The sequence below is a fragment of the Salmo trutta genome, chromosome 26 (genome assembly GCF_901001165.1).
Source record: "Salmo trutta chromosome 26, fSalTru1.1, whole genome shotgun sequence".
NCBI lineage: Eukaryota > Metazoa > Chordata > Actinopteri > Salmoniformes > Salmonidae > Salmo > Salmo trutta.
In genome coordinates this window covers 36,521,817-36,547,739 of record NC_042982.1, presented here as the reverse complement: position 1 = coordinate 36,547,739, position 25,923 = coordinate 36,521,817, and the positions used below count along the sequence as shown (strand labels likewise).

General features: G+C 46.6%; 1 protein-coding gene across 1 annotated transcript; it reads right to left on the bottom strand.

The window, feature by feature from the left end:
- Positions 1-3,539: 3,539 nt before the first annotated feature.
- LOC115163720 (START domain-containing protein 10-like) lies at positions 3,540-25,643 on the bottom strand. The gene is made up of 6 exons (XM_029715859.1): positions 25,437-25,643; positions 11,292-11,439; positions 11,084-11,187; positions 7,864-7,981; positions 7,069-7,121; positions 3,540-3,969 (listed from the first exon to the last, which is right to left on the bottom strand). Exons 1-6 carry the CDS (start codon positions 25,599-25,601, stop codon positions 3,757-3,759), a joined length of 801 nt encoding a protein of 266 aa, XP_029571719.1. The 5' UTR covers positions 25,602-25,643; the 3' UTR covers positions 3,540-3,756.
- Between the last annotated feature and the right edge of the window lie 280 nt (positions 25,644-25,923).

The following is a 25,923-nucleotide window of genomic DNA, read 5'->3' as shown; positions in this document are numbered from 1 at the left end:
AGAAGGGGTAGAGGAGGAGGGGAGAAGGAGAGGAAATGGGGAAGACAGGAAAGACAGTGACTCACCCCTGGTCTAGCATCCATGGTGGGGTCGATCCGTGGGTGGCAGGGAGACGGGCCTTCATGCGCATTGTGGAGCCTTCTAAACTGAGACAGTGGTACAGATACACATTTGGGTTCCAGGTCGTAGTTGCCTGATGACTCACCCTGAATGTAATTCCACTGCTCTATCAATCGCTACATACATTCAGTCTGAATCTGCCATCCTAGAAGACATTTCTGAGACTTCATTTCAAAATGAGGGGCGTTGTATAAATCAAATGATTCAGCGATTGGATCGTCTCTAACAAATCTAACCAGTGGAAAAACATACGTTGCTTATGCCATGTAGGCCGACTCTGGCCCAACCCATTGGTTTATGGGACCAATCAGAACAGTCAGAATGTTTATGCGTTCTATAAATTATAGGGGAGGGAGGCAAATCCAGACTCATCGTGGAGAAGAAACATCAGTTTGGTGATGTGGACAGGTAGCCAGGCAACTGGTCACAGTTTGCCTTATTTACAGTGCAGGACAAAACAAAACAAAAATTGACAAACTTAAAAAAAACATGAGGCTTAAACTGGGTTTTAGACTAGGCCCATTTGTCATGGGCACTGAAAAGTTACATGCTGCCACATGAAAATGCTGTTATCTAGGTAATTTCCTTATTAGGTGACACCAGAGGACAGCATGTGGGAGCTCAGGATGACAGAGGAGTTTCCCACTAATAATGACCAGTTGGAGGGCCGTTTTAGTGGATTGTTCCCAGTATGTGGTAAATTCCCACTTGGTTACGAATGCAGCATTCATGTATAGCCAAGCCAGACAGCAAACCCAATCAAAAAACGAAATATGTAAAATCACAATTAACATTCTCCAAAACATAATGTAGCCTAACATTACAGACCGTAGTACTGAATGTTAATGAAAATCATTTTCAAATAGTAAAAAATAATACATTCCAAAATGTTCTGGTTATCAAATAGTGTACTTTACCAAACTTGTCTTGGCATGCACATAAAATTGTGCGAACGCCATAATACCATAGAAGAAGATAACAGGATTTGCAAACAAAAACGTGTCCAACAGTGCCTTCGGAAAGTATTCAGACCCCTTGAATTTTTCCACATTACAGCCTTGTTCTAAAATTTATTAAATTAAAAAATGTACACACATTAGTCCATAATGACAAAGCGAATACAGGTTTTAGGATTTTTTTTGCAAAGGTTTAAAGAAATAACAGAAATACCTCATTTACAGAAGTATTCAGACCCTTTGCTATGAGACTAGAAATTGAGCTCAGGTGCATCCTGTTTCCAATGATCATCCTTGAGATGTTTCTACAACTTGATTGGAGTCCACCTGTGGTCAATTCAATTGATTGGACATGATTTGGAAAGGCAAACACCTGTCTGTATAAGGTCTAGCATGTTGACAGTACATGTCAGAGCAAAAACCAAGCCATGAGTTGGAAGGAATTGTCCGTTGAGCTCAGAGACAGGATTGTGTCGAGGCACAGATCTGGGGAAGGGTACCAAATCATTTCTGCAGCATTGAAGGTCCCCAAGAACACAGTGGCCTCCATCATTCTTAAATGGAAGAAGTTTGGAACCAACAAGACTCTTCCTAGAGCTGGCCGCCCCGCTAAACTGTGCAATCGGGCGAGAAGGGCCTTGGTTAGGGGGGTGACCAAGAACCCGATGGTCACTCTGACAGAGCTCCAGAGGTCCTCTGTGGAGATGGGAGAACCTTCCGGAAGACAACCATCTCTGCTCCACCAATCAGGCCTTTATGGTAGAGTGGCCAGACGGAAGCCACTCCTCAGTAAAAGGCACATAACATCCAGCTTGGAGTTTACCAAAAGACAGCTAAAGACTCTCAGACCATGAGAAACAAGATTCTTTGGTCTGATGAAACCAAGATTAACCTGAATGCCAAGGGTCACATCTGGAGGACATCTGGGACCATCCCTACGGGGAAGCACTGTGGTGGCAGTATCATGCTGTGGGGATGTTTTTCAGCGGCAGGGACTGGGAGACTAGTCAGGATCGAGGGAAAGATGAACAGAGAAAAGTACAGAGAGATCCTTGATGAAAACCTGCTCCAGAGCTCTCAGGACCTCAGACTGGGACGAAGGTTCACCTTCCAACAGGACAACAACCCTAAGCACACAGCCAAGACAACGCAGGACTGACTGGCTTCGGGACAAGTCTCATTGTCCTTGAGTGACCCAGCCAGAGCCCGGACTTGAACCGATCGAACATCTCTGGAGAGACCTGAAAACAGCTGTGCAGCGACACTCCCCATCCAACCTGACAGAGCTTGAGAGGATCTGCAGAGGAGAATGGGAAAAACTCCCCAAATACAGGTCTGCCAAGCTTGTAGCATCATACCGAAGAAAATTTGAGGCTGTAATCGCTGCCAAAGGTGCTTCAACAAAGTACTGAGTAAAGTGTCAGAATAGTTCTGTAAATGTAATGTTTTTGCAAAACATGCAAAACATCTAAAAACCTGTTTTTGCTATGTCATTATGGGTTATTGTGTGTAGATGAGGGTGGAAAAACGATGTAATCCATTTTAGAGTAAGGCTGCAATGTAACAAAAAGTGGAAAAAGTCAAGGGGTCTGAATCCTTTCCGAATGCACTGTACGTGTGTGTGTGTGTGTGTGTGTGTGTGTGTGTGTGTGTGTGTAGGTGCTTCACTAAGCCTACTGGTCTCTTACTATAGGGCAGGATGTAGCCCTGTGACAGTTCAAAGAACAATCATGTCCCTTCAGAGTCGCCTGTCCCAGAAGTCCCATGGTAACCAAACTTAATTACTTTAAGTATGTGATACATTGTAAACTACCAAACCATGTCTGTGTTTTGAGAAATAGGGCCTAAAAACAGAGGGAGTACTGCAATGATTTGGCCTGTTACCATTTCAGGCCCCAACTCCTCCTCAAACGCTTCCCTTAGCAATAGCCCTACAGACTATCTGCAAAGACTGGATTGATGTGTGTGTGAGAGAGAGACAGTTTTAGTTACAATTAATACTCTCAGATACTACACCCCCCCCCCCCAATGAAGGGGAGGTCAACATCTGAGCTCTCACTTCCTCCCCATCTCCACTCCCCCCCCAGCTCCTTTCTCCCTCCCCACCCACATCTCCACTCTGTTCCCTCCCCCCACTCTGTTCCCTCCCCCCACTCTCTTCCCTCCCCCCATCTCCACTCTTCCCTCCAACGTCCCAGTCTTTCCCTGGTGTTAAGTTGAGTGGGGAGTTGCCATGCCAACCCAGAGTGGGGATCCCTGTTCCAAACTAGGCCACACAGCAGTAGTGACATTAAACAGTGTGTACGTGTGTGTGTGTGAGTGTGTGTGTGAGATGGATTCAGACCAGAACAATCTGTTAAATCAGGTCAATCATTCGTCAGACCTCATTTAGCGCACGCACGCACACACACACACACACACACACACACACACACACACTTTAAGAAAGACTCGGATCACAAATGAAATATGAAAACCTTTGTAGGAATCTGTATTTAAGATTGAACTCTACATACATTCATACATCTGTAGTGTTGAGGAACAGAGAGTGGACTGGTGTGTGTTCAGGATTCTTTACAGGAGACAGCCAATGTGATCCAGAGACATGTTATAATGGACAATAGGGGCAGTGATTCAGGACAAAAACTGACTGGAGAGGAAAAACAAAGTGTGTGTGATGTTAGTCGCTGTCTCTCTCCTCCCGCGTCTGCATCTCGCTGAGTGTACTCTCGTCAATGTTCTCCAGGCTGTCTGCGTGCTGGATGCTAAGCTCGGACACAGGGATTGTGGGAAGTGTAGTCTGCTCAGGGTAGAGCCAGGGCTTATAGCCTGGGGTGTGTCTCTGCTTCCACTCTCCGTACTTTAGACACGCCTTACTGATCTTCTTCATCGCCTGCACACACACACACACACACACAGAGAGAGATCTGCATTTAGCCAAGGATAAAAAGGAACACAAGCAGCAGTGAGCAGTTGTGTTGTTCTGCTGTACCATATACTGACACACAGAGACAGAGAGAGATGTCTGCTGTACCATGTAGTAACCTAGTGATGGAGAGAGAGAGAGAGATGTCTGCTGTACCATGTAGTAACCTAGTGATGGAGAGAGAGAGAGAGATGTCTGCTGTACCATGTAGTAACCTAGTGATGGAGAGAGAGAGAGATGTCTGCTGTACCATGTAGTAACCTAGTGATGGAGAGAGAGAGAGATGTCTGCTGTACCATGTAGTAACCTAGTGATGGAGAGAGAGAGAGATGTCTGCTGTACCATGTAGTAACCTAGTGATGGAGAGAGAGAGAGATGTCTGCTGTACCATGTAGTAACCTAGTGATGGAGAGAGAGAGAGATGTCTGCTGTACCATGTAGTAACCTAGTGATGGAGAGAGAGAGAGATGTCTGCTGTACCATGTAGTAACCTAGTGATGGAGAGAGAAGAGATGTCTGCTGTACCATGTAGTAACCTAGTGATGGAGAGAGAGAGAGATGTCTGCTGTACCATGTAGTAACCTAGTGATGGAGAGAGAGAGAGATGTCTGCTGTACCATGTAGTAACCTAGTGATGGAGAGAGAGAGATGTCTGCTGTACCATGTAGTAACCTAGTGATGGAGAGAGAGAGAGATGTCTGCTGTACCATGTAGTAACCTAGTGATGGAGAGAGAGAGAGAGAGAGATGTCTGCTGTACCATGTAGTAACCTAGTGATGGAGAGAGAGAGAGAGATGTCTGCTGTACCATGTAGTAACCTAGTGATGGAGAGAGAGAGAGAGATGTCTGCTGTACCATGTAGTAACCTAGTGATGGAGAGAGAGAGAGATGTCTGCTGTACCATGTAGTAACCTAGTGATGGAGAGAGAGATGTCTGCTGTACTATGTAGTAACCTAGTGATGGAGAGAGAGAGAGATGTCTGCTGTACCATGTAGTAACCTAGTGATGGAGAGAGAGAGAGAGAGATGTCTGCTGTACCATGTAGTAACCTAGTGATGGAGAGAGAGAGAGATGAGATGTCTGCTGTACCATGTAGTAACCTAGTGATGGAGAGGAGAGAGAGTATGTCTGCTGTACCATGTAGTAACCTAGTGATGGAGAGAGAGAGATGTCTGCTGTACCATGTAGTAACCTAGTGATGGAGAGAGAGAGAGATGTCTGCTGTACCATGTAGTAACCTAGTGATGGAGAGAGAGAGAGGTCTGCTGTACCATGTAGTAACCTAATGATGGAGAGAGAGAGAGATGTCTGCTGTACCATGTAGTAACCTAATGATGGAGAGAGAGAGAGATGTCTGCTGTACCATGTAGTAACCTAGTGATGGAGAGAGAGAGAGAGAGATGTCTGCTGTACCATGTAGTAACCTAGTGATGGAGAGAGAGATGTCTGCTGTACCATGTAGTAACCTAGTGATGGAGAGAGAGAGAGATGTCTGCTGTACCATGTAGTAACCTAGTGATGGAGAGAGAGATGTCTGCTGTACCATGTAGTAACCTAGTGATGGAGAGAGAGAGAGATGTCTGCTGTACCATGTAGTAACCTAGTGATGGAGAGAGAGAGAGATGTCTGCTGTACCATGTAGTAACCTAGTGATGGAGAGAGAGAGAGAGATGTCTGCTGTACCATGTAGTAACCTAGTGATGGAGAGAGAGAGAGAGATGTCTGCTGTACCATGTAGTAACCTAGTGATGGAGAGAGAGAGATGTCTGCTGTACCATGTAGTAACCTAGTGATGGAGAGAGAGATGTCTGCTGTACCATGTAGTAACCTAGTGATGGAGAGAGAGAGAGATGTCTGCTGTACCATGTAGTAACCTAGTGATGGAGAGAGAGAGAGAGATGTCTGCTGTACCATGTAGTAACCTAGTGATGGAGAGAGAGATGTCTGCTGTACATGTAGTAACCTAGTGATGGAGAGAGAGAGAGATGTCTGCTGTACCATGTTAGTAACCTAGTGATGGAGAGAGAGATGTCTGCTGTACCATGTAGTAACCTAGTGATGGAGAGAGAGAGAGAGAGATGTCTGCTGTACCATGTAGTAACCTAGTGATGGAGAGAGAGATGTCTGCTGTACCATGTAGTAACCTAGTGATGGAGAGAGAGAGAGATGTCTGCTGTACCATGTAGTAACCTAGTGATGGAGAGAGAGAGATGTCTGCTGTACCATGTAGTAACCTAGTGATGGAGAGAGAGATGTCTGCTGTACCATGTAGTAACCTAGTGATGGAGAGAGAGAGAGATGTCTGCTGTACCATGTAGTAACCTAGTGATGGAGAGAGAGATGTCTGTCTGTACCATGTAGTAACCTCTGAGATCTATATATTTGTATTTAATTTATCAAGGCAAGTCAGTAAAGAACAAATTCTATTTACAATGACGGCCTACCCTGGCCAAACACTAACCCGGGTGGGACTCCCAATCACAGCCGGTTGTGATACAGCCTGGAATCGAACCAGGGCCTGTAGTGACGCCTCTAGCACTGAGATGCAGTGCCTTAGACTGGGGCTCTCCCCCATTTTTCCTCATTCCCTTGAGATCCCATGGCCTATTTCAGCACACACACGTTTCTAGCCCAGGGAAGAGCAGGAAGAATCATACATTATACACAGGTGTTCTCCCGTGTGCACCGGGTCCAGACAACCAGACTCTGCTGAGAGAGGTAACACACGCCTGCTCCCCATCTCTCCCCAACTCTCCCCAACTCTCCCCAACTCTCCTCAACTCTCCCCAACTCTCTCCCCAACTCTCCCCATCTCTCCTCCCATCTCTCCTCCCATCTCTCCTCCCATCTCTCCTCAACTCTCCCCAACTCTCCCCAACTCTCCCCAACTCTCTCCAACTCTCTCCAACTCTCTCCAACTCTCTCCAAACTCTCTCCAACTCTCTCCAACTCTCTCCAACTCTCTCCTCGCTTCAGCATTATAATGTGGTGATGGGAGTGGGAGTGTGTACAGTGGGAGTGTAATGATGGGCAGTGTAGGCATAAGGAGTCTGGAATGTACTTACTTTGGGAGCCAGAAACTGGGAAGACTTGTTAACAACCCACTTGGGTAGTGAACCTGGGAGGGACAGAGATTGATGTTACACCATGTCGTGTCACCCACAGTCAAATCACCCACTGTTAACAGATGTCACACACACTCATACCAGAACAGGTGATTTAGAGAGAATTAGATGGAGATATTATCAAGAGCTTTACCATCTTAAAAGAGAGGGAATAACAGAGAAAGAGCAATACAAAGAGAGATGGAGAGATAGAGAGGGAGAAAGAGAGAAAGAGAGGGAGAGAAGAGAGAGTTAGAGAGAAAGAGAGGGAGAGAGAAAGAGAGAGAGAGGGAGAGAGAGAGGGAGAGAGAGGGAGAGAGAGGGAGAGAGAGGGAGAGGGAGAGGGAGAGAGAGAGAAAGAGAGGGAGAAAGAGGGGTGGAGAAAGAGACAAAAAGAGGAGGAGAAGGAGAGAGAGAAGGAGGAAGAAAGAGGCAAAAAGAGTATGAGAAGGAGAGAAATGAGAGGGACAGACCCTGTCCTCCAGATCCATAGTTACTATGGCGATAGCTGTAGAAAGAAGGTCCTGAGTATGAATCATTCATTAAGTCTCCAAGCACATTAACCACCTGGTGGCTGCTGAGGGGAGGACAGCTCATAATACATCCTGGAATGGAGTCAACAGAATGGTATCAAACATGTGGTTTCCATGTGGTTGATGCCATTCCATTGACTCCATTCCAGCCATTACTATGAGCTGTGCTCCCTCAGCAGCCTCCACTGCTGTATGTGTGTGTGTGTGTGTGTGTGTGTATTACCTTTTGGATCCACATGTGCCAGGTAGGTGAGAGTGCAGTGGTTCGGTCCATGGCTCTGGATCAGGTAGCCAGTCTGGATGGACACCGCTCGTACCATGTCCTTCTTAGGGGGGTATTTCTACAGGAAAACACAGTGGAACAGCCCTAGTTAGCACAGAAACCCTCCATCTGAGGAAATGGTCTCAACCACTGACAGTTCACAACTGCTGTACAGTTGAATCCAGTTATTTGGGTTTGTTCTGCATGAGTGCACTACACGACCAGAACATTCAACCAAAATGTATTTCAATAAAATGATACACTGCCCTGCACTTAAACAGAGTTTACATTGAAAACACGACATTAACTGATCAGGAGTTTACTGCTCAAAGTAATATTGTGGAGGGGGTAAAGTGACAGTATGGATTCTCACTCACAGTTACTATCCTAGTTCTGTTCTGGATCTCTGTCAGTTCCTGATGCTGGCCCGGCCTTGCCCAATAGCAGTGAACTCTTACACACTCCTCGCACTAAACTCAATGTGAGCAAAGTAGCTGTGTTTGTCTGGATCTAGGTTTGTGTCTTGCAGGTTTGTCTGAGTGTTTGCGTGTGGAAAGCAGAAGCTTACAGCAGCAGTAGTCACATGAGAGGTCAACTTAACATTGATCCCTCAGAGAGAGAAATAAAAAGAGAGAGGTCTGATGCCAAACCAAACCCTAATCGCCTTCCTTCCTGCCGTAGGTGACTAGTCTTAAGGTCTCATTGAACAGGAGAAGGGAGAGCAGTATTACAAACGCTCCTCCAATAAGCTAAAGTCGAGGTTCTTCTCCACTTCTCAAAGATCCTCAAGGACGAATGGTGAAGGGCAGAGCCAATGTACTGTCTGAGTGTTGAGTGACCTAACCCTGAGCTACCACTGTCCTATCCAACACACAGGTTTTACTGTACTGTCTGAGTGTTGAGTGATCTAACCCTGAGCTACCACTGTCCTATCCAACACACAGGTTTTACTGTACTGTCTGAGTGTTGAGTGATCTAACACTGAGCTACCACTGTCCTATCCAACACAGGCTTTACTTTACTTTACTGTCTGAGTGTTGAGTGACCTAACCCTGAGCTACCACTGTCCTATCCAACACAGGCTTTATCCAACGTTAGCAGTGGCACGGACCGATAAAGCTTTATTGAAATGCCAGGGGATTAAGTCAACTAATACACCCACAGTCTACTGAAGTGAGCAAATACTCCACTACTGTAAACACACGGCCACCTTTATCAAACTGTACTTATGTACACACACACACACACACACACACACACACAGTAAATGATACCCCAAGACATGTCCATCCACAGCATGTTCATTTAAATAGAGTGGACAGTCCTACCGTAGCATTTGTTCCCCACTGAGGTCAAGGGAAACTATCTGCAGGTCTGTTCTCTCTCTTCTATTTTCTACCTGCAGAGCGTTGTACAACCAGTTGGTTATCCACTGAGCCTATCCCCCTGAGCCTATCCCCCTGAGCCTATTATCCCCTCAGCCTATCCCCGAAGCCTTATCCCCCGAGCCTATCCCCCGAGCCTATCCCCGAGCCTATCCCCGAGCCTATCCCCCCGAAGCCTATTATCCCCCGAGCCTTACCACTGAGCCTATCATCCCCCTGAGCTACCCCCTATCATCCCCCCGAGCCTATCATCCCCCTGAGCCTATCATCCCCCTGAGCCTATCATCCCCCTGAGCCTATCATCCCCCTGAGCCTATCATCCCCCTGAGCCTATCATCCCCCTGAGCCTATCATCCCCCTGAGCCTATCATCCCCTGAGCCTATTATCCCCCTGAGCCTATTATCCCCCTGAGCCTATTATCCCCCTGAGCCTATTATCCCCCTGAGCCTATTAGCCCCCTGAGCCTATTATCCCCCTGAGCCTATTATCCCCCCTGAGCCTATTATCCCCCTGAGCCTATTATCCCCCTGAGCCTATTATCCCCCTGAGCCTATCCCCCTGAGCCTATTATCCCCCTGAGCCTATTATCCCCCTGAGCCTATTATCCCCCTGAGCCTATCCCCCTGAGCCTATCCACTGACTCCAACCTGGTTCCTGGAGACGTTGTCTAGGGCAACAGATTGTAATAATTAGCTGCTTGATAAGCTGAATCCGGTTGGTTGTAAACTGGGGTTGGAGTGAGAACCCATAGAGGGGTAGTTCTCCAGGAACAGGGTTGGAGAGAGAACCCTAGAGGGGTAGTTCTCCAGGAACAGGGTTGGAGTGAGAACCCATAGAGGGGTAGTTCTCCAGGAACAGGGTTGGAGAGAGAACCCATAGAGGGGTAGTTCTCCAGGAACAGGGTTGGAGAGAGAACCCATAGAGGGGTAGTTCTCCAGGAACAGGGTTGGAGAGAGAACCCATAGAGGGGTAGTTCTCCAGGAACAGGGTTGGAGAGAGAACCCATAGAGGGGTAGTTCTCCAGGAACAGGGTTGGAGTGAGAACCCATAGAGGTGTAGTTCTCCAGAGCAGGGTTGGAGTGAGAACCCATAGAGGGGTAGTTCTCCAGGAACAGGGTTGGAGAGAGAACCCATAGAGGGGTAGTTCTCCAGGAAACAGGGTTGGAGCGAGAACCCATAGAGGGGTAGTTCTCCAGGAACAGGGTTGGAGTGAGAACCCATAGAGGGGTAGTTCTCCAGGAACAGGGTTGGAGAGAGAACCCATAGAGGGTAGTTCTCCAGGAACAGGGTTGGAGAGAGAACCCATAGAGGGGTAGTTCTCCAGGAACAGGGTTGGAGTGAGAACCCATAGAGGGGTAGTTCTCCAGGAACAGGGTTGGAGTGAGAACCCATAGAGGGGTAGTTCTCCAGGAACAGGGTTGGAGTGAGAACCCATAGAGGGGTAGTTCTCCAGGAACAGGGTTGGAGTGAGAACCCATAGAGGGGTAGTTCTCCAGTGAGCAGGGTTGGAGAGAGAACCCATAGAGGGGTAGTTCTCCAGGAGCAGGGTTGGAGAGAGAACCCATAGAGGGGTAGTTCTCCAGGAGCAGGGTTGAGAGAGAACCCATAGAGGGGTAGTTCTCCAGGAACAGGGTTGGAGTGAGAACCCATAGAGGGGTAGTTCTCCAGGAACAGGGTTGGAGTGAGAACCCATAGAGGGGTAGTTCTCCAGGAACAGAGTTGGAGAGCCATGGGCCAGGGGGTAGAGTACAGGGTTCTGGACCAGGATACTCTCCCTGTACATGTTTATACTTACGGCATGTTTGACAGAGTAGTTCATGATGATGTAATCACTGCCCATGGGCAGCCAGGAGCGCAGCGTGATGACATCACGGTTCTTCAGCGGCTTGGGACACTTCCCTAGACACAGACGAGGAGGAGCCTCATTAACATACACACAGCGCCAAGAATGTGTGTGCGTGTGTGTGTGTGTGTGTGTGTGTGTGTGTGTGTGTGTGTCGTACAGGAGTAGTAGCCCACGTCTGCGTTAACAGTGAGTTTTCCGATATCGAAGGTTTCGATGACGTTTGAGTCCCATTTCCTCCGGTACTCGATGTCATGGAGAACATCATACATAGTCTCAGCTGGCACGTCCTTACACACCATCCGACACTGCAGGAGAAACACACAGACCACACGTCAACCATTAGTCAACCATTAGTCTACCAAACACACACGCCAACCATTAGTCAACCATTAGTCTACCAAATACACAAACACACACGCCAACCATTAGTCTCCCATTAGTCTACCAAATACACACACAAACAAACTACACTTCCTAACTCCTGCTCACATTAATACACAGCGGACACCACCCTGATGCCAAATCCTTTCCACTACTGTGTGTGTTTTTACATGAAGAGACGGGCCAGTGGATGCAGATGTGGCCAGTGGATACAGATGTGGCCAGTGGTTACAGATGTGGCCAGTGGATACAGATGTGTCTCTAGCCTACAGCACCTAAACTGTAAATAACTAACACTATACAGAGGACAAACACACAGCTACATAAATAAATAAATATATATACAAAAATATAAACGCAACATGTAAAGTGTTGGTCCCATGTTTCATGAGCTGAAATAAAGATCCCAGAAATGTTCCATACACACAAAAAGCTTATTTCTGTCCAATTTTATGCACATATTTGTTTACATCCCTGTTAGTGACAGGTGTGGCAATATCAAGAAGCTGATTAAACAGCATGATCATTACACAGGTGCACCTTGTGCTGGGGGCAATAAAAGGCCAGCTTAAAATGTGCAGTTTTGTCACACAACACAATGCCACAGATGTCTCAAGGTGAGGGAATGTGCAATTGGCATACTGACTGCAGGAATGTCCACCAGAGCTGTTGCCAGAGAATTGAATGTTCATTTCTGTACCATAAGCCCCCTCCAACGTCGTTTTAGAGAATTTGGCAGTCTGTCCAACCGGCCTCACAACCACAGACCACGTGTAACCACGCCAGCCCAGGACCCTCCACATCCGGGTTCTTCACCTGCAGGATCGTCCGAGACCAGCCACCAGCTGATGAAACTGAGGAGTATTTCTGTCTGTAATAAAGCCCGTTTGTGGGGAAAAACTCGTTCTGATTGGCTGGACATGGCTGCGCCCCTGCCTAGTCATGTGAAATCCATAGGGCCTAATTTATTTATTTACATTGACTGATTTCCTTATATGAACTATAACTCAGCAGAATTGTTGAAATTGTTGCATTTATATTTTTGTTCAGTTTATATACCAAAAAAATTTGATTATAATATCGTCTTTGTATCTCAAAATCCTTGTAATGTGGTTAACCTTCAAATCTAAAAGAAAATCATTCAAATCTAAAGCTAGAATTCAACCAGAGAGCGCCCTTAGATCGTGGGAAAAGGCCGCACTTGAATCATTCCCACAGTGAATGGCTAAGCCCGCTACGCTATGAAACCACACCACTGTTGAATCATTCCCACAGTGAATGGCTAAGCCCGCTACGCTATGAAACCACACACTGTTGAATCATTCCCACAGTGAATGGTAAGGCCCGCTACGCTATGAAACCACACACTGTTGAATCATTCCCACAGTGAATGGCTAAGCCCGCTACGCTTTATGAAACCACACCACTGTTGAATCATTCCCACAGTGAATGGCTAAGCCCGCTACGCTATGAAACCACACACTGTTGAATCATTCCCACAGTGAATGGCTAAGCCCGCTACGCTATGAAACCACACACTGTTGAATCATTCCCACAGTGAATGGCTAAGCCCGCTACGCTATGAAACCACCACACTGTTGAATCATTCCCACAGTGAAGGGCTAAGCCCGCTACGCTATGAAACCACACACTTGAATCATTCCCACAGTGAATGGCTAAGCCCGCTACGCTATGAAACCACACACTGTTGAATCATTCCCACAGTGAATGGCTAAGCCCGCTACGCTATGAAACCACACCACTGTTGAATCATTCCCACAGTGAATGGCTAAGCCCGCTACGCTATGAAACCACACACTGTTGAATCATTCCCACAGTGAATGGCTCAAGCCCGCTACGCTATGAACCACACACTGTTGAATCATTCCACAGTGAATGGCTAAGCCGCTACGCTATGAAACCACACACTGTTGATCATTCCCACAGTGAATGGCTAAGCCCGCTACGCTCTGAAACCACACACTGTTGAATCATTCCCACAGTGAATGGCTAAGCCCGCTACGCTATGAAACCACACACTGTTGAATCATTCCCACAGTGAATGGCTAAGCCCGCTACGCTATGAAACCACACACTGTTGAATCATTCCCACAGTGAATGGCTAAGCCCGCTACGCTATGAAACCACACACTGTTGAATCATTCCCACAGTGAATGGCTAAGCCCGCTACACTATGAAACCACACACTGTTGAATCATTCCCACAGTGAATGGCTAAGCCCGCTACGCGATGAAACCACACACTGTTGAATCATTCCCACAGTGAATGGCTAAGCCCGCTACGCTCTGAAACCACACACTGTTGAATCATTCCCACAGTGAATGGCTAGAGCCCGCTACGCTATGAAACCACACACTGTTGAATCATTCCCACAGTGAATGGCTAAGCCCGCTACGCTATGAAACCACACACTGTTGAATCATTCCCACAGTGAATGGCTAAGCCCGCTACGCTATGAAACCCACACACTGTTGAATCATTCCCACAGTGAATGGCTAAGCCCGCTACGCTATGAAACCACACACTGTTGAATCATTCCCACAGTGAATGGCTAAGCCCGCTACGCTATGAAACCACACACTGTTGAATCATTCCCACAGTGAATGGCTAAGCCCGCTACGCTATGAAAACCCACACACTGTTGAATCATTCCCACAGTGAATGGCTAAGCCCGCTACGCTATGAAACCACACACTGTTGAATCATTCCCACAGTGAATGGTAAGGCCCGCTACGCTATGAACCACACACTGTTGAATCTTCCCACAGTGAATGGCTAAGCCCGCTACACTATGAAACCACACACTGTTGAATCATTCCCACAGTGAATGGCTAAGCCCGCTACACTATGAAACCACACACTGTTGAATCATTCCCACAGTGAATGGCTAAGCCCGCTACGCTATGAAACCACACACTGTTGAATCATTCCCACAGTGAATGGCTAAGCCCGCTACGCTATGAAACCACACACTGTTGAATCATTCCCACAGTGAATGGCTAAGCCCGCTACGCTATGAAACCACACACTGTTGAATCATTCCCACAGTGAATGGCTAAGCCCGCTACGCTATGAAACCACACACTGTTGAATCATTCCCACAGTGAATGGCTAAGCCCGCTACGCTATGAAACCACACACTGTTGAATCATTCCCACAGTGAATGGTAAGGCCCGCTAAGCTATGGAAACCACACACTGTTGAATCATTCCCACAGTGAATGGTAAGGCCCGCTACGCTATGAAACCACACACTGTTGAATCATTCCCACAGTGAATGGTAAGGCCACGCTACGCTATGAAACCACACACTGTTGAATCATTCCCACAGTGAATGGCTAAGCCCGCTACGCTATGAAACCACACACTGTTGAATCATTCCCACAGTGAATGGTACAGGCCCGCTACGCTATGAAACCACACAACTGTTGAATCATTCCCACAGTGAATGGCTAAGCCCGCTACGCTATGAACCACACACTGTTGATCATTCCCACAGTGAATGGCTAAGCCCGCTACGCTATGAAACCACACACTGTTGAATCATTCCCACAGTGAATGGCTAAGCCCGCTACACTATGAAACCACACACTGTTGAATCATTCCCACAGTGAATGGCTAAGCCCGCTACGCTATGAAACCACACACTGTTGAATCATTCCCACAGTGAATGGCTAGCCGCTACGCTATGAAACCACACACTGTTGAATCCTTCCCACAGTGAATGGCTAAGCCCGCTACGCTATGAAACCACACACTGTTGAATCCTTCCCACAGGTGAATGGCTAAGCCCGCTACGCTATGAAACCACACACTGTTGAATCATTCCCACAGTGAATGGTAAGGCCCGCTAAGCTATGAAACCACACACTGTTGAATCATTCCCACAGTGAATGGTAAGGCCCGCTACGCTATGAAACCACACACTGTTGAATCATTCCACAGTGAATGGTAAGGCCCCGCTACGCTATGAAACCACACACTGTTGAATCATTCCCACAGTGAATGGCTAAGCCCGCTACGCTATGAAACCACACACTGTTGAATCATTCCCACAGTGAATGGTAAGGCCCCGCTACGCTATGAAACCACACACTGTTGAATCATTCCCACAGTGAATGGCTAAGCCCGCTACGCTATGAAACCACACACTGTTGAATCATTCCCACAGTGAATGGTAAGGCCCGCTACGCTATGAAATCACACACTGTTGAATCATTCCCACAGTGAATGGCTAAGCCCGCTCCGCTATGAAACCACACACTGTTGAATCATTCCCACAGTGAATGGCTAAGCCCGCTACGCTATGAAACCACACACTGTTGAATCATTCCCACAGTGAATGGCTAAGCCCGCTACGCTATGAAACCACACACTGTTGAATCATTCCCACAGTGAATGGTAAGGGCCCGCTACGCTATGAAACCACACACTGTTGAATCATTCCCACAGTGAATGGCTAAGCCCGCTACGCTATGAAACCACACACTGTTGAATCATTCCCACAGTGAATGGCTAAGCCCGCTACGCTATGAAACCACAACACTGTTGAATCATTCCCACAGTGAATGGCTAAGCCCGCTACGCTATGAAACCACACACTGTTGAATCATTCCCACAGTGAATGGCTAAGCCCGCTACGCTCTGAAACCACACACTGTTGAATCATTCCCACAGTGAATGGTAGGCCCGCCTACGCTATGAAACCACACACTGTTGAATCATTCCCACAGTGAATGGCTAAGCCCGCTACACTATGAAACCACACACTGTTGAATCATTCCCACAGTGAATGGCTAAGCCCGCTACACTATGAAACCACACACGATTGAAGAGACTTTGATATTACCCGGCCGCAATACGTTGAAAACAATGTGTGGGGAGGCAGAGGCACAGAAGCTCACACCTGGGACGGCAGTAGCCTAGTGGTTAGAGCATTGGACTAGTAACTGAAAGGTTGCTAGATTGAATCCCCGAGCTGACAAGGTACAAATCTGTCGTTCTGTCCCTGAACAAGGCAGTTAATGGCGCCCGGGGAATAGTGGGTTAAGGAAGCCCCCAGCACCTCTCTGATTCAGAATGCGAAAGCAGTTAATGGCGCCCGGGGAATAGTGGGTTAAGGAAGCCCCCAGCACCTCTCTGATTCAGAATGCGAAAGCAGTTAATGGCGCCCGGGGAATAGTGGGTTAAGGAGCCCCCAAGCACCTCTCTGATTCAGAATGCCAAAGCAGTTAATGGCGCCCGGGGAATAGTGGGTTAAGGAAGCCCCCAGCACCTCTCTGATTCAGAATGCGAAAGCAGTTAATGGCGCCCGGGGAATAGTGGGTTAAGAAGCCCCCCAGCACCTCTCTGATTCAGAATGCGAAAGCAGTTAATGGCGCCCGGGGAATAGTGGGTTAAGGAAGCCCCCAGCACCTCTCTGATTCAGAATGCCAAAGCAGTTAATGGCGCACGGGGAATAGTGGGTTAAGGAAGCCCCCAGCACCTCTCTGATTCAGAATGCGAAGCAGTTAATGGCGCCCGGGGAATAGTGGGTTAAGGAAGCCCCCAGCACCTCTCTGATTCAGAATGCGAAAGACACATTTCAGTTGAAGGCATTCAGTTGTACCTTTCCCCAATACCTTTGTCAGATAACACTGTTAAAGAATGTATGCCATTGCTAGCAATCGAGAGGAAACTGAGTGAACGACTCAAACTCTTCAACTAATGCTCTCCATGTGGACATAGGCTGTGAGAGCCGACAAACTCTTCAACTAATGCTCTCCATGTGGACATAGGCTGTGAGAGCCGACAAACTCTTCAACTAATGCTCTCCATGTGGACATAGGCTGTGAGAGCCGACATGCTCATGAATTGACTTTTGTCCGAGGATGCTGTTCACGAGGACATATTGTTCTGTCTCACGATTCCCGAGCATGAAACAGCACAGGGGATGTTCAGTGTGCTGCGTGGCCATACTGATGAAAAACAGATTCCATATGGAAACGTATGGCGGGCTTTTGCACATATGTATGTATGTATGTATGTATGATACACAGAGCAACTGGCAGCAAAAGAGCTGAGCACAGAACTCAGATATACTGCAGCAGGTAACTTCCATTGTAAACTACATCAAACCACATCTACCGCAGTACACCTGATCTCAAAACTATGTGGAGATATGGGATCAGAGCATGACAATGTTCCATTTCACACAGAGGCTGGGTGGTTATCGAGGGGGAGTGTTGGAAAGATCTTTCTAATTGAGAGAGGAAATGCTGTCATTCACAATGGGTGTATCATTTTTTTGTTTTTATTAAGATTTGACTTTCTGTGTAATGAAAAGAAAATGTGTCTCCTTGCCTATGTAACAGACATATTTGGGAAACTGAACAAACTGAAAAAACTAAAACATTCTATAGAGTGGCTGAGTCAGTGGATTCAGAGGAAACCATTCTTATGGGAGAGTTTCAAAAGTGAACCACGCCCCCTTTCCTCAGCTTTGCATGTTTCTAACAGGAAACGGCATCAGTAATGTCCCACACCAGTGATGACTGCTCACCTCCAAAGCTTGGGGAGCACTTTGGGACCTACCTCCCAATACCGTTTGCTGTGATCCTGGCTCAGTTGACGTGCTGTAAGTGGAATCCAACAGCTGATGGATGCGGTCATGTGACCGAATGCTGCAGACAATGCATTCAACGGGTCATTACGGAGGAGGTTTTGGTTCCTGACTCATAGGGAATAACCTGCGGTCTCCCTCTGAGCATTAATGACACGTTCAAAACAACTCGGAACTTGGAAATCTCTGACTTCCGACTTCAGTGCGTTCAAGACAACTGGGAATCTGGGGGAAAAAACGAGCTCTGACTGGAGAGAATAAATTTGAACAGTCATCCAACTCAGAATTCCAACTCGGGAATTTGAGCCTCTTTCTAGAGATCTGTTTCTGGACGTGAAGATCACTGACCTCATGATTTGACCTCGTATTTTTCAGAAATCCAGTTGTCTTGAAAGCAGCATAAAACTTATGGAACCCTTAGCCAGGTCATATCTGTGGAAGCTGGATTCAAGTGCTCTGGTCTGCATTAAAACCAAATAATGGTCCCAGGTTGAATGTGACAGCAGAGACGAGGTGCGCACTGTGGACCACGCCCCCTGACTTTGACACGACATGCATCAAGCACATCCATCTCATTAGTGTGGTGAGATAAGAGTACATTATGTCAGAGCTAATTTAGAATTGACTCCAACAGACCCATATTAAAAGTATGTGATGGTGAGTTGAGAAGACTATCAGAAATACTGTTAGAATGTTTTTCAATTGACTGCCATAGCCCCAATTAAAAGAGTAAACATTGGCTGTTAATTACAAAATGGTTGGGGTCATAAGAATTTTCAGATATCAAAATGGGAGAGGAGACAGAGAGAGGAGAGAAGGGCGGGGGGAGAGAAGGAGAGAAAGGAGGGAGGGGGGAGAGGAAGGGAGGGAGAAAGAAGAGGCAGTGAAGAGAGAGGGGAGGAGGGGGAGAGAGAAGGGAGAGAGAGTAGAGTGGAGAGAGAAGGGAGAGAGAGAAGAGAGAAGGGAGAGAGAGTAGAGTGGAGAGAGAGGGGAGGGGGGAGAGAGAAGGGAGAGAGAGTAGAGTGGAGAGAGAAGGGAGGGGAGAGAGAGAAGAGAGCGAGTAGAGTGGAGAGAGAAGGGAGAGAGAGAAGAGAAGGGAGAAGGGAGAGAGAGTAGAGAGAAGAGAGAAGGGAGAGAGAGAAGAGAGAAGGGAGAGAGAAGAGAGAAGGGAGAGAGAGAAGAGAGAAGGGAGAGAGAGAAGAGAGAAGGGAGAGAGAAGAGAGAAGGGAGAGAGAAGAGAGAAGGGAGAGAGAAGAGAGAAGGAGAAGTAGAGTGGAGAGAGAAGGGAGGGGAGAGAGAGGGAGAGAGAGTAGAGAGAAGGGAGGGGAGAGAGTAGAGAGCTTGTTTGTGTGTGGGGGTGACAGTTTAATAGTAAAACCGTTGGCACAGAATTATGCCAATGTCAGGCTCTTAAAAAATGAGAACGTGCGCGCGCCCACACACACCAGAGTTCGGCAAAACGACCCTACAGTAACGCCATCTCCATGGTTACCTCAGCCAAGGGAAGACTCCACACCACAACAACACAGACAGAAGATGGGGGGAGGGGAGAACTAGAAGTCGCCAGATTAAATCGGCATGGGCAATTAATTAGGGCCGATTTCAAGTTTTCATAACAATCGGTAATTATGGCCGATTACATTGCGCTCCACGAGGAGACTGCGTGGCAGGCTGACCACCTGTTACACGAGTGCAGCAATGAGCCAAGGTAAGTTGCTAGCTAGCATTAGACTTATCTTATAAAAAACAATCCATTTTAACATAATCACTAGTTAACTACACATGGTTGATGATATTACTAGTTTATCTAGCTTGTCCTGCGTTGCATATAATCAATGCAGTGCCTGTTAATTTATCATGAATCACAGCCTACTTCACCAAACGGGTGATGACTTAACAAGCACATTCACGAAAAAAACACTGTCGTTGCACCAATGTATCTAGCCATAAACATAATCATGCCTTTCTTAAAATCAATACACAAGTATATATTTTTAACCCTGCATATTTAGTTAAAAGAAATGAATGTTAGCAGGCAATATTAACTAGGGAAGTTGTGTCACTTCTCTTGTGTTCTGTGCAAGCAGAGTCAGGGTATATGCAGCAGTTTGGGCCGCCTGGCTCGTTGCTAACTGTGTGAAGACCATTTCTTCCTAACAACGACCGTAATTAGTTTTCCAGAATATTACATAATTATTACATAACATTGAAGGTTGTGCAATGTAAGAGCAATATTTAGACTGGATGCCATCCGTTAGATAAAATACGGAACGGTTCCGTATTTCACTGAAGAGTAAATGTTTTGTTTTTGAAATGATAGTTTCCGGATTTGACCATATTAATGACCAAAGGCTCGTATTTCTGTGTGTTTATTATATTATAATTAAATCTATGATTTGATATTTGATAGAGCAGTCTGACTGAGCGGTGGTAGGCAGCAGCAGGCTCGTAAGCATTCATTCAAACAGCACTTTCCTGCATTTGCCAGCAGCTCTTCGCAATGCTTGAAGCACAGCGCTGTTTATGACTTCAAACCTATCAACTCCCGAGATTAGGCTGGAAATACTAAAGTACCTATTAGAACATCCAATAGTCAAAGGTATATGAAATACAATGGTATAGAGAGAAATAGTCCTATAATTCCTATAATAACTACAACCTAAAACTTCTTAGGGAATATTGAAGACTCATGTTAAAAGGAACCACCAGCTTTCATATGTTCTCATGTTCTGAGCAAGGAACTTAAACGTTAGCTTTTTTACATGGCACATATTGCACTTTTACTTTCTTCTCCAACACTGTTTTTGCATTATTTAAACCAAATTGAACATGTTTCATTATTTATTTGAGGCTAAATTGATTTTTATGTATTATATTAAGTTAAAATAAAAGTGTTCATTCAGTATTGTTGTAATTGTCGTATATATATATATAAATAATAAAAACGGCCAATTAATCGGTATCGGCTGTTTTTTGGTCCTCCAATAATCGCTATCGGCGTCGAAAAATCATAATTGGTCGACATCTAGGAGAAACCCATAGAGCACTACGGGGATACCCCTGAGCACTATGAGGAACCCCATCTTTCAACAGCCAAATCTACACTAACTATGGATCAGTTCTTCAAACTATGTTTCTCAGAGAGACTCAGAGTACCTCACCACGTACAGTAGTAGTATATACAGCTTCCTATCTGTGGTCATGAGGACCTGTTATCAGTTACTACTGCAGCTTCACTAGTGATTCAGTAACCCAAACTCTCTCTCTGTGTGTGTGTGGTGTGTGTGTGTGTGTGTGTGTGTGTGTGTGTGTGTGTGTTGGACTAAGGACTTAAAAGTCACAATGGAGTTGAGAGAATAATGAAGCGATTGTGTCTGCAGGGCAGACTGAAAACAGAGAGGGGGAGAGGGAAGACTATCAATGTAATTCTATTAAACTAATTCAGTACAATCCTCTACTGATGAGGGCAGGAGAGAGCAAAAACCAGACGGAGAGAGACGGAGACTAAACTGTGTGTGTGTGTGAAACGTAAAACTGAAATCCCATGTGTGAGTGGTCAATGTTGGCAGTACATGTGTGTATGTATTAACAAAGTCCTGTGGACCAGACACTAGATGCTCACAGTCACATGATACACAACCTCTAACCTTATACACACCCCTTCCCCCTGCATCAGACTGCACTAGAGTCAGCTGCTGTGTTTAATCAAACATCCCTCCTTCTCCCCCCTCCCCTCTCTCTCCCTCCCCTCTCTCTCTCTCTCTCCCTCCCCTCTCTCTCCCTCCCCTCTCTCTCCCTCCCCTCTCCCTCCTCCTCCTCTCCCTCTCTCTCTCTCCCTCTCTCCCTCCCCTCTCTCTCCTCTCCCTCTCCCTCTCCTCTCTCTCCCTCCCCTCTCTCTCCTCCCCTCTCCCTCTCCCCTCTCCTCTCTCTCCCTCCCCTCTCCTCTCTCTCCCCTCTCTCTCTCTCTCCCCTCCCTCCCCCAGTGTCAAAGCTCATATGTTCTGCTGGACACAGGTAGACAGATGTGGAAGAGAAGGAGGTGTGTGGGCTAGAGAAAGTCCAAACATCACCCAGCAGTCTGACAGCTTGTGTAACCCACCACATACAGTACATTCAGAAGGTATTCACAATCATTGACTTTTACCACATTTTGTTACGTTACAGCCTTATTCTAAAATGGATTAAAAAAAAACATTTCCTCATCAATCTACACACAATACCCCATAACGACAAAGTGAAAACAGGTTTTTAGAAGTTTTACTAATTTATTTAACTTAAAAACAGAAACCCCTTATTGATTGGACATGGAAAGGCACACACCTTTAATAAAATAAGGTCCCACAGTTGACAGTGCATGTCAGAGCAAAACCAAGCCATGAGTTGGAAGGAATTGTCTGTAGTGCTCTGAGACAGGATTGTGTAGAGACACAGAATTGGGGAAGGGTACCAAAGGGGTCCAAGAACACAGTGGCCTCAATCATTCTTAAATGGAAGAAGTTTGGAACCACCAAGACTCTTCCTTGAACTGGCCGCCCAGCTAAACTGAGTAATCAGGGGAGAAGGACCTTGGTCAGGGAGGTGACCAAGAACCCGATGGTCCCGCTGACAGAGCTCCGGAGTTCCTCTACTTTATGGTAGTGGCCAGACGGAAGCCACTCCTCAGTAAAAGGCACGTCAGCTCACTTGGAGTTTGCCAAAAGGCACTTAAAGGACTCTCAGACCATGAGAAACAAGATTCTCTGGTCTGATGAAACCAAGACTGAACTCTTTGGCCTGAATGCCAAGCGTCTCGTCTGGAGGAAACATGGCACCATCCCTACAGTGAAGCATGGTGGTGGCAGCATCATGCTGTGGGGATGTTTTTCAGCAGCAGGGACTGGGAGACTAGTCAGGATTGAGGGAAAGCTGAACGGAGCAAAGTAGAGCGAGATCCTTGATGAAAACCTGCTCCAAGGCGCTCAGGACCTCAGACTGGGGTGAAGGTTCACCTTCCAACAGGACAACAACCCTAAGCACACAGCCAAGACAACACAGGACTGCCTGGCTTCGGGACAAGTCTCATTGTCCTTGAGTGACCCAGCCAGAGCCCAGACTTGAACCAATCGAACATCTCTGGAGAGACCTGGAAATAGCTGTGCAGCGACGCTCCCCATCCAACCTGACAGAGCATGAGAGGATCTACAGAGAAGAATGGGAAAAACTCCCCAAAGACAGGTGTGCCAAGCTTGTAGCATCATACCGAAGAAATATGAGGCTGTAATCACTGCCAAAGGTGCTTCAACAAAGTACTGAGTAAAGGGTCAGAATACTTACTGTATGTTAATGTAACATATTATTATAATTTTTTTTTTTATATATACCTTTGCAAAACTATTCTTATTATTTTTTTATGTTTTTGCTTTGTTATTATGTGGTATTGTGTGCAGATTGGGGAGTGGAAAAAACAAAGTCAAGGGGTCTGAATACTTACCGAATGCACTGTACATACAGAAGCATAGCTCAGCCTGCCTTTGTGTGTCAGTATAATGATGATGGGAGTTTAATAGAGATGCTGATGATAGTGCTGACTAATGGTTACAGGCTGATATATTGTTGATGATAATGATGATGATGATAATTATTCTGCTAATGATGATGAAGACAAAGACCTCTCCCCCAACCTCCCCCTCCCTCTTGGGGTTTCAATGCCTCTGCACTTTACATGTCCCTGTTCTTCACTGCTGTGGGCATTGTGAGAGGAGAACATTACAACAACCTGGATATCTCTCTCTCACACACTTTCTAAGTTGATCAGCTGGGAGAGCATCCATGCTTTTATTTCAGTCTATAAATAGAAGAGCAGGATCATAGCATCACTGCCTCCTGAGCACGGACACACACAACACATACGAGTTTAGAGAGACACACAACACATACATACGAGTTTAGAGAGACACACACACATACATACGAGTTTAGAGAGACACACAACATACATACGAGTTTAGAGAGAGACACACAACACACATACGAGTTTAGAGAAACACACAACACATACATACGAGTTTAGAGAGAGACACACAACACATACGAGTTTAGAGAGAGACACACAACACATACATACATACGAGTTTAGAGAGAGACACACAACACATACATACGAGTTTAGAGAGAGACACACAACACATACATACGAGTTTAGAAAGACACACAAGGATGTAACGGTTTGAGGGCTACTGCCAAACAGTGTGTGTATCCTGCTATGTGTGGTAACCAGACTGCTGTCCTCCCTCTCTGTGTGGTAACCAGACTGCTGTCCTCCCTCTCTGTGTGTGGTAACCAGACTGCTGTCCTCCCTCTCTGTGTGTGGTAACCAGACTGCTGTCCTCCCTCTGTGTGTGGTAACCAGACTGCTGTCCTCCCTCTCTGTGTCTGGTAACCAGACTGCTGTCCTCCCTCTCTGTGTCTGGTAACCAGACTGCTGTCCTCCCTCTCTGTGTCTGGTAACCAGACTGCTGTCCTCCCTCTCTGTGTGTGTTTGTGGAGTTATTATGAGAAGGTCCACCTGTCCTGTATGAATACACAGAGAGATTACCTCTGCATACAAACTGAGCAACACACACACACACACACACACACACACACACACACACACACGAGTGCAGAGAGAGACAAGGCCTCTCCTTAAGCACACATTAAACACTCTGTGGCATTACGCAAATCAGGCCAACGGACACTTCAGAGACAGATAGATGACAGCTGATAGAACAGGTTTACTGCCTACCAGACCCATCATAGAATCCCTTCTCTGGCGTCATGTCTGTCAAAACTGTGTGTCAGTAAAGATACCTGCCATTCAGTAGCCCACACTCACAGGTATCAGACAGACTACCTGCAGCTTCTCCATCACACACGCACACACACCACACACACACACCTGTTTGAGTCCACAGTAGCCTGCTCCTACAGTGTGATGTCAGAGATGATTAATCACGTACACAGTCCACACACATCCTGTTTGACCTTCTGTTTCTCTCTCCCCCTCCTCCCTTCATCAAACAACTGTATGTGAACACCTGTTTTCCGGCTATCCTGCCACAGACCCGGATACACACACCTGACCCAGGCCCTGATCTCATTCTGCCCTTTCTTCCTGTAGATAACACTTCCTTGCCCTCCTTTCAGTTATATTACGTAAGGGTTTGAATTTAGGCAATTTAATACGTCCTACTATGGGACTGTGTGACCGAGGTAGCCCGTATGGTGCCCTCTGCTTTATACACATTCTATTCTGCGGTTTACCGGCCTACCCGGTTCTCACCTTAATCTTATGGAGGGACTTCTCCTCGTCTCCTCCTATAGTCTGGGTCCAAACGGTCATGCCCGTCTTGTTGTAGGTCAGACTCCAGCCCTCCTCGCTCCAGCACTCCTCCTTGAAGTTGCTGAATGCCCGGTCGTCCGGGATCAATACCGACTCCGCCGACATGATGTTACCGAGGAGTGCGAGCTCGCTCTTCTGCAGGTCACCGGGAAGACGACGACGAGACCGAGCAGAGGTGGGGGAAGAAACCCAATCCCGAGGCAAACTGGGACGAACGGGCGCCGGTGAAGAGTGACTGAGCTAAACGACGCACTCCTCTATCCTCTGAGTGAATTATTCATCCAATTTAATTTATCGAGCAAGCAACCCGCTAAACCGAGTCTTGTTATGATGGGTGTTAGAAAAGGAAGCTGCGCGGGATCACCGAAAGCGCACAAAAACACCGGTATAAAAATAACGTATATTTCATATAAACTATAGTCACGAG

Bases quoted from the DNA above. Each gene is read 5' to 3' on its own strand.
- LOC115163720 (XM_029715859.1), bottom strand. From the start codon at position 25,601: ATGTCGGCGGAGTCGGTATTGATCCCGGACGACCGGGCATTCAGCAAC. The intron at 11,440-25,436 runs GTGAGAACCGGG...TTTCTCCTGCAG, and splicing joins AGTCCCTCCATAAGATTAAG to TGTCGGATGGTGTGTAAGGA. The intron at 3,970-7,068 runs GTAAGTACATTC...GTGTGTGTGCAG, and splicing joins CCCAGTTTCTGGCTCCCAAA to GCGATGAAGAAGATCAGTAA.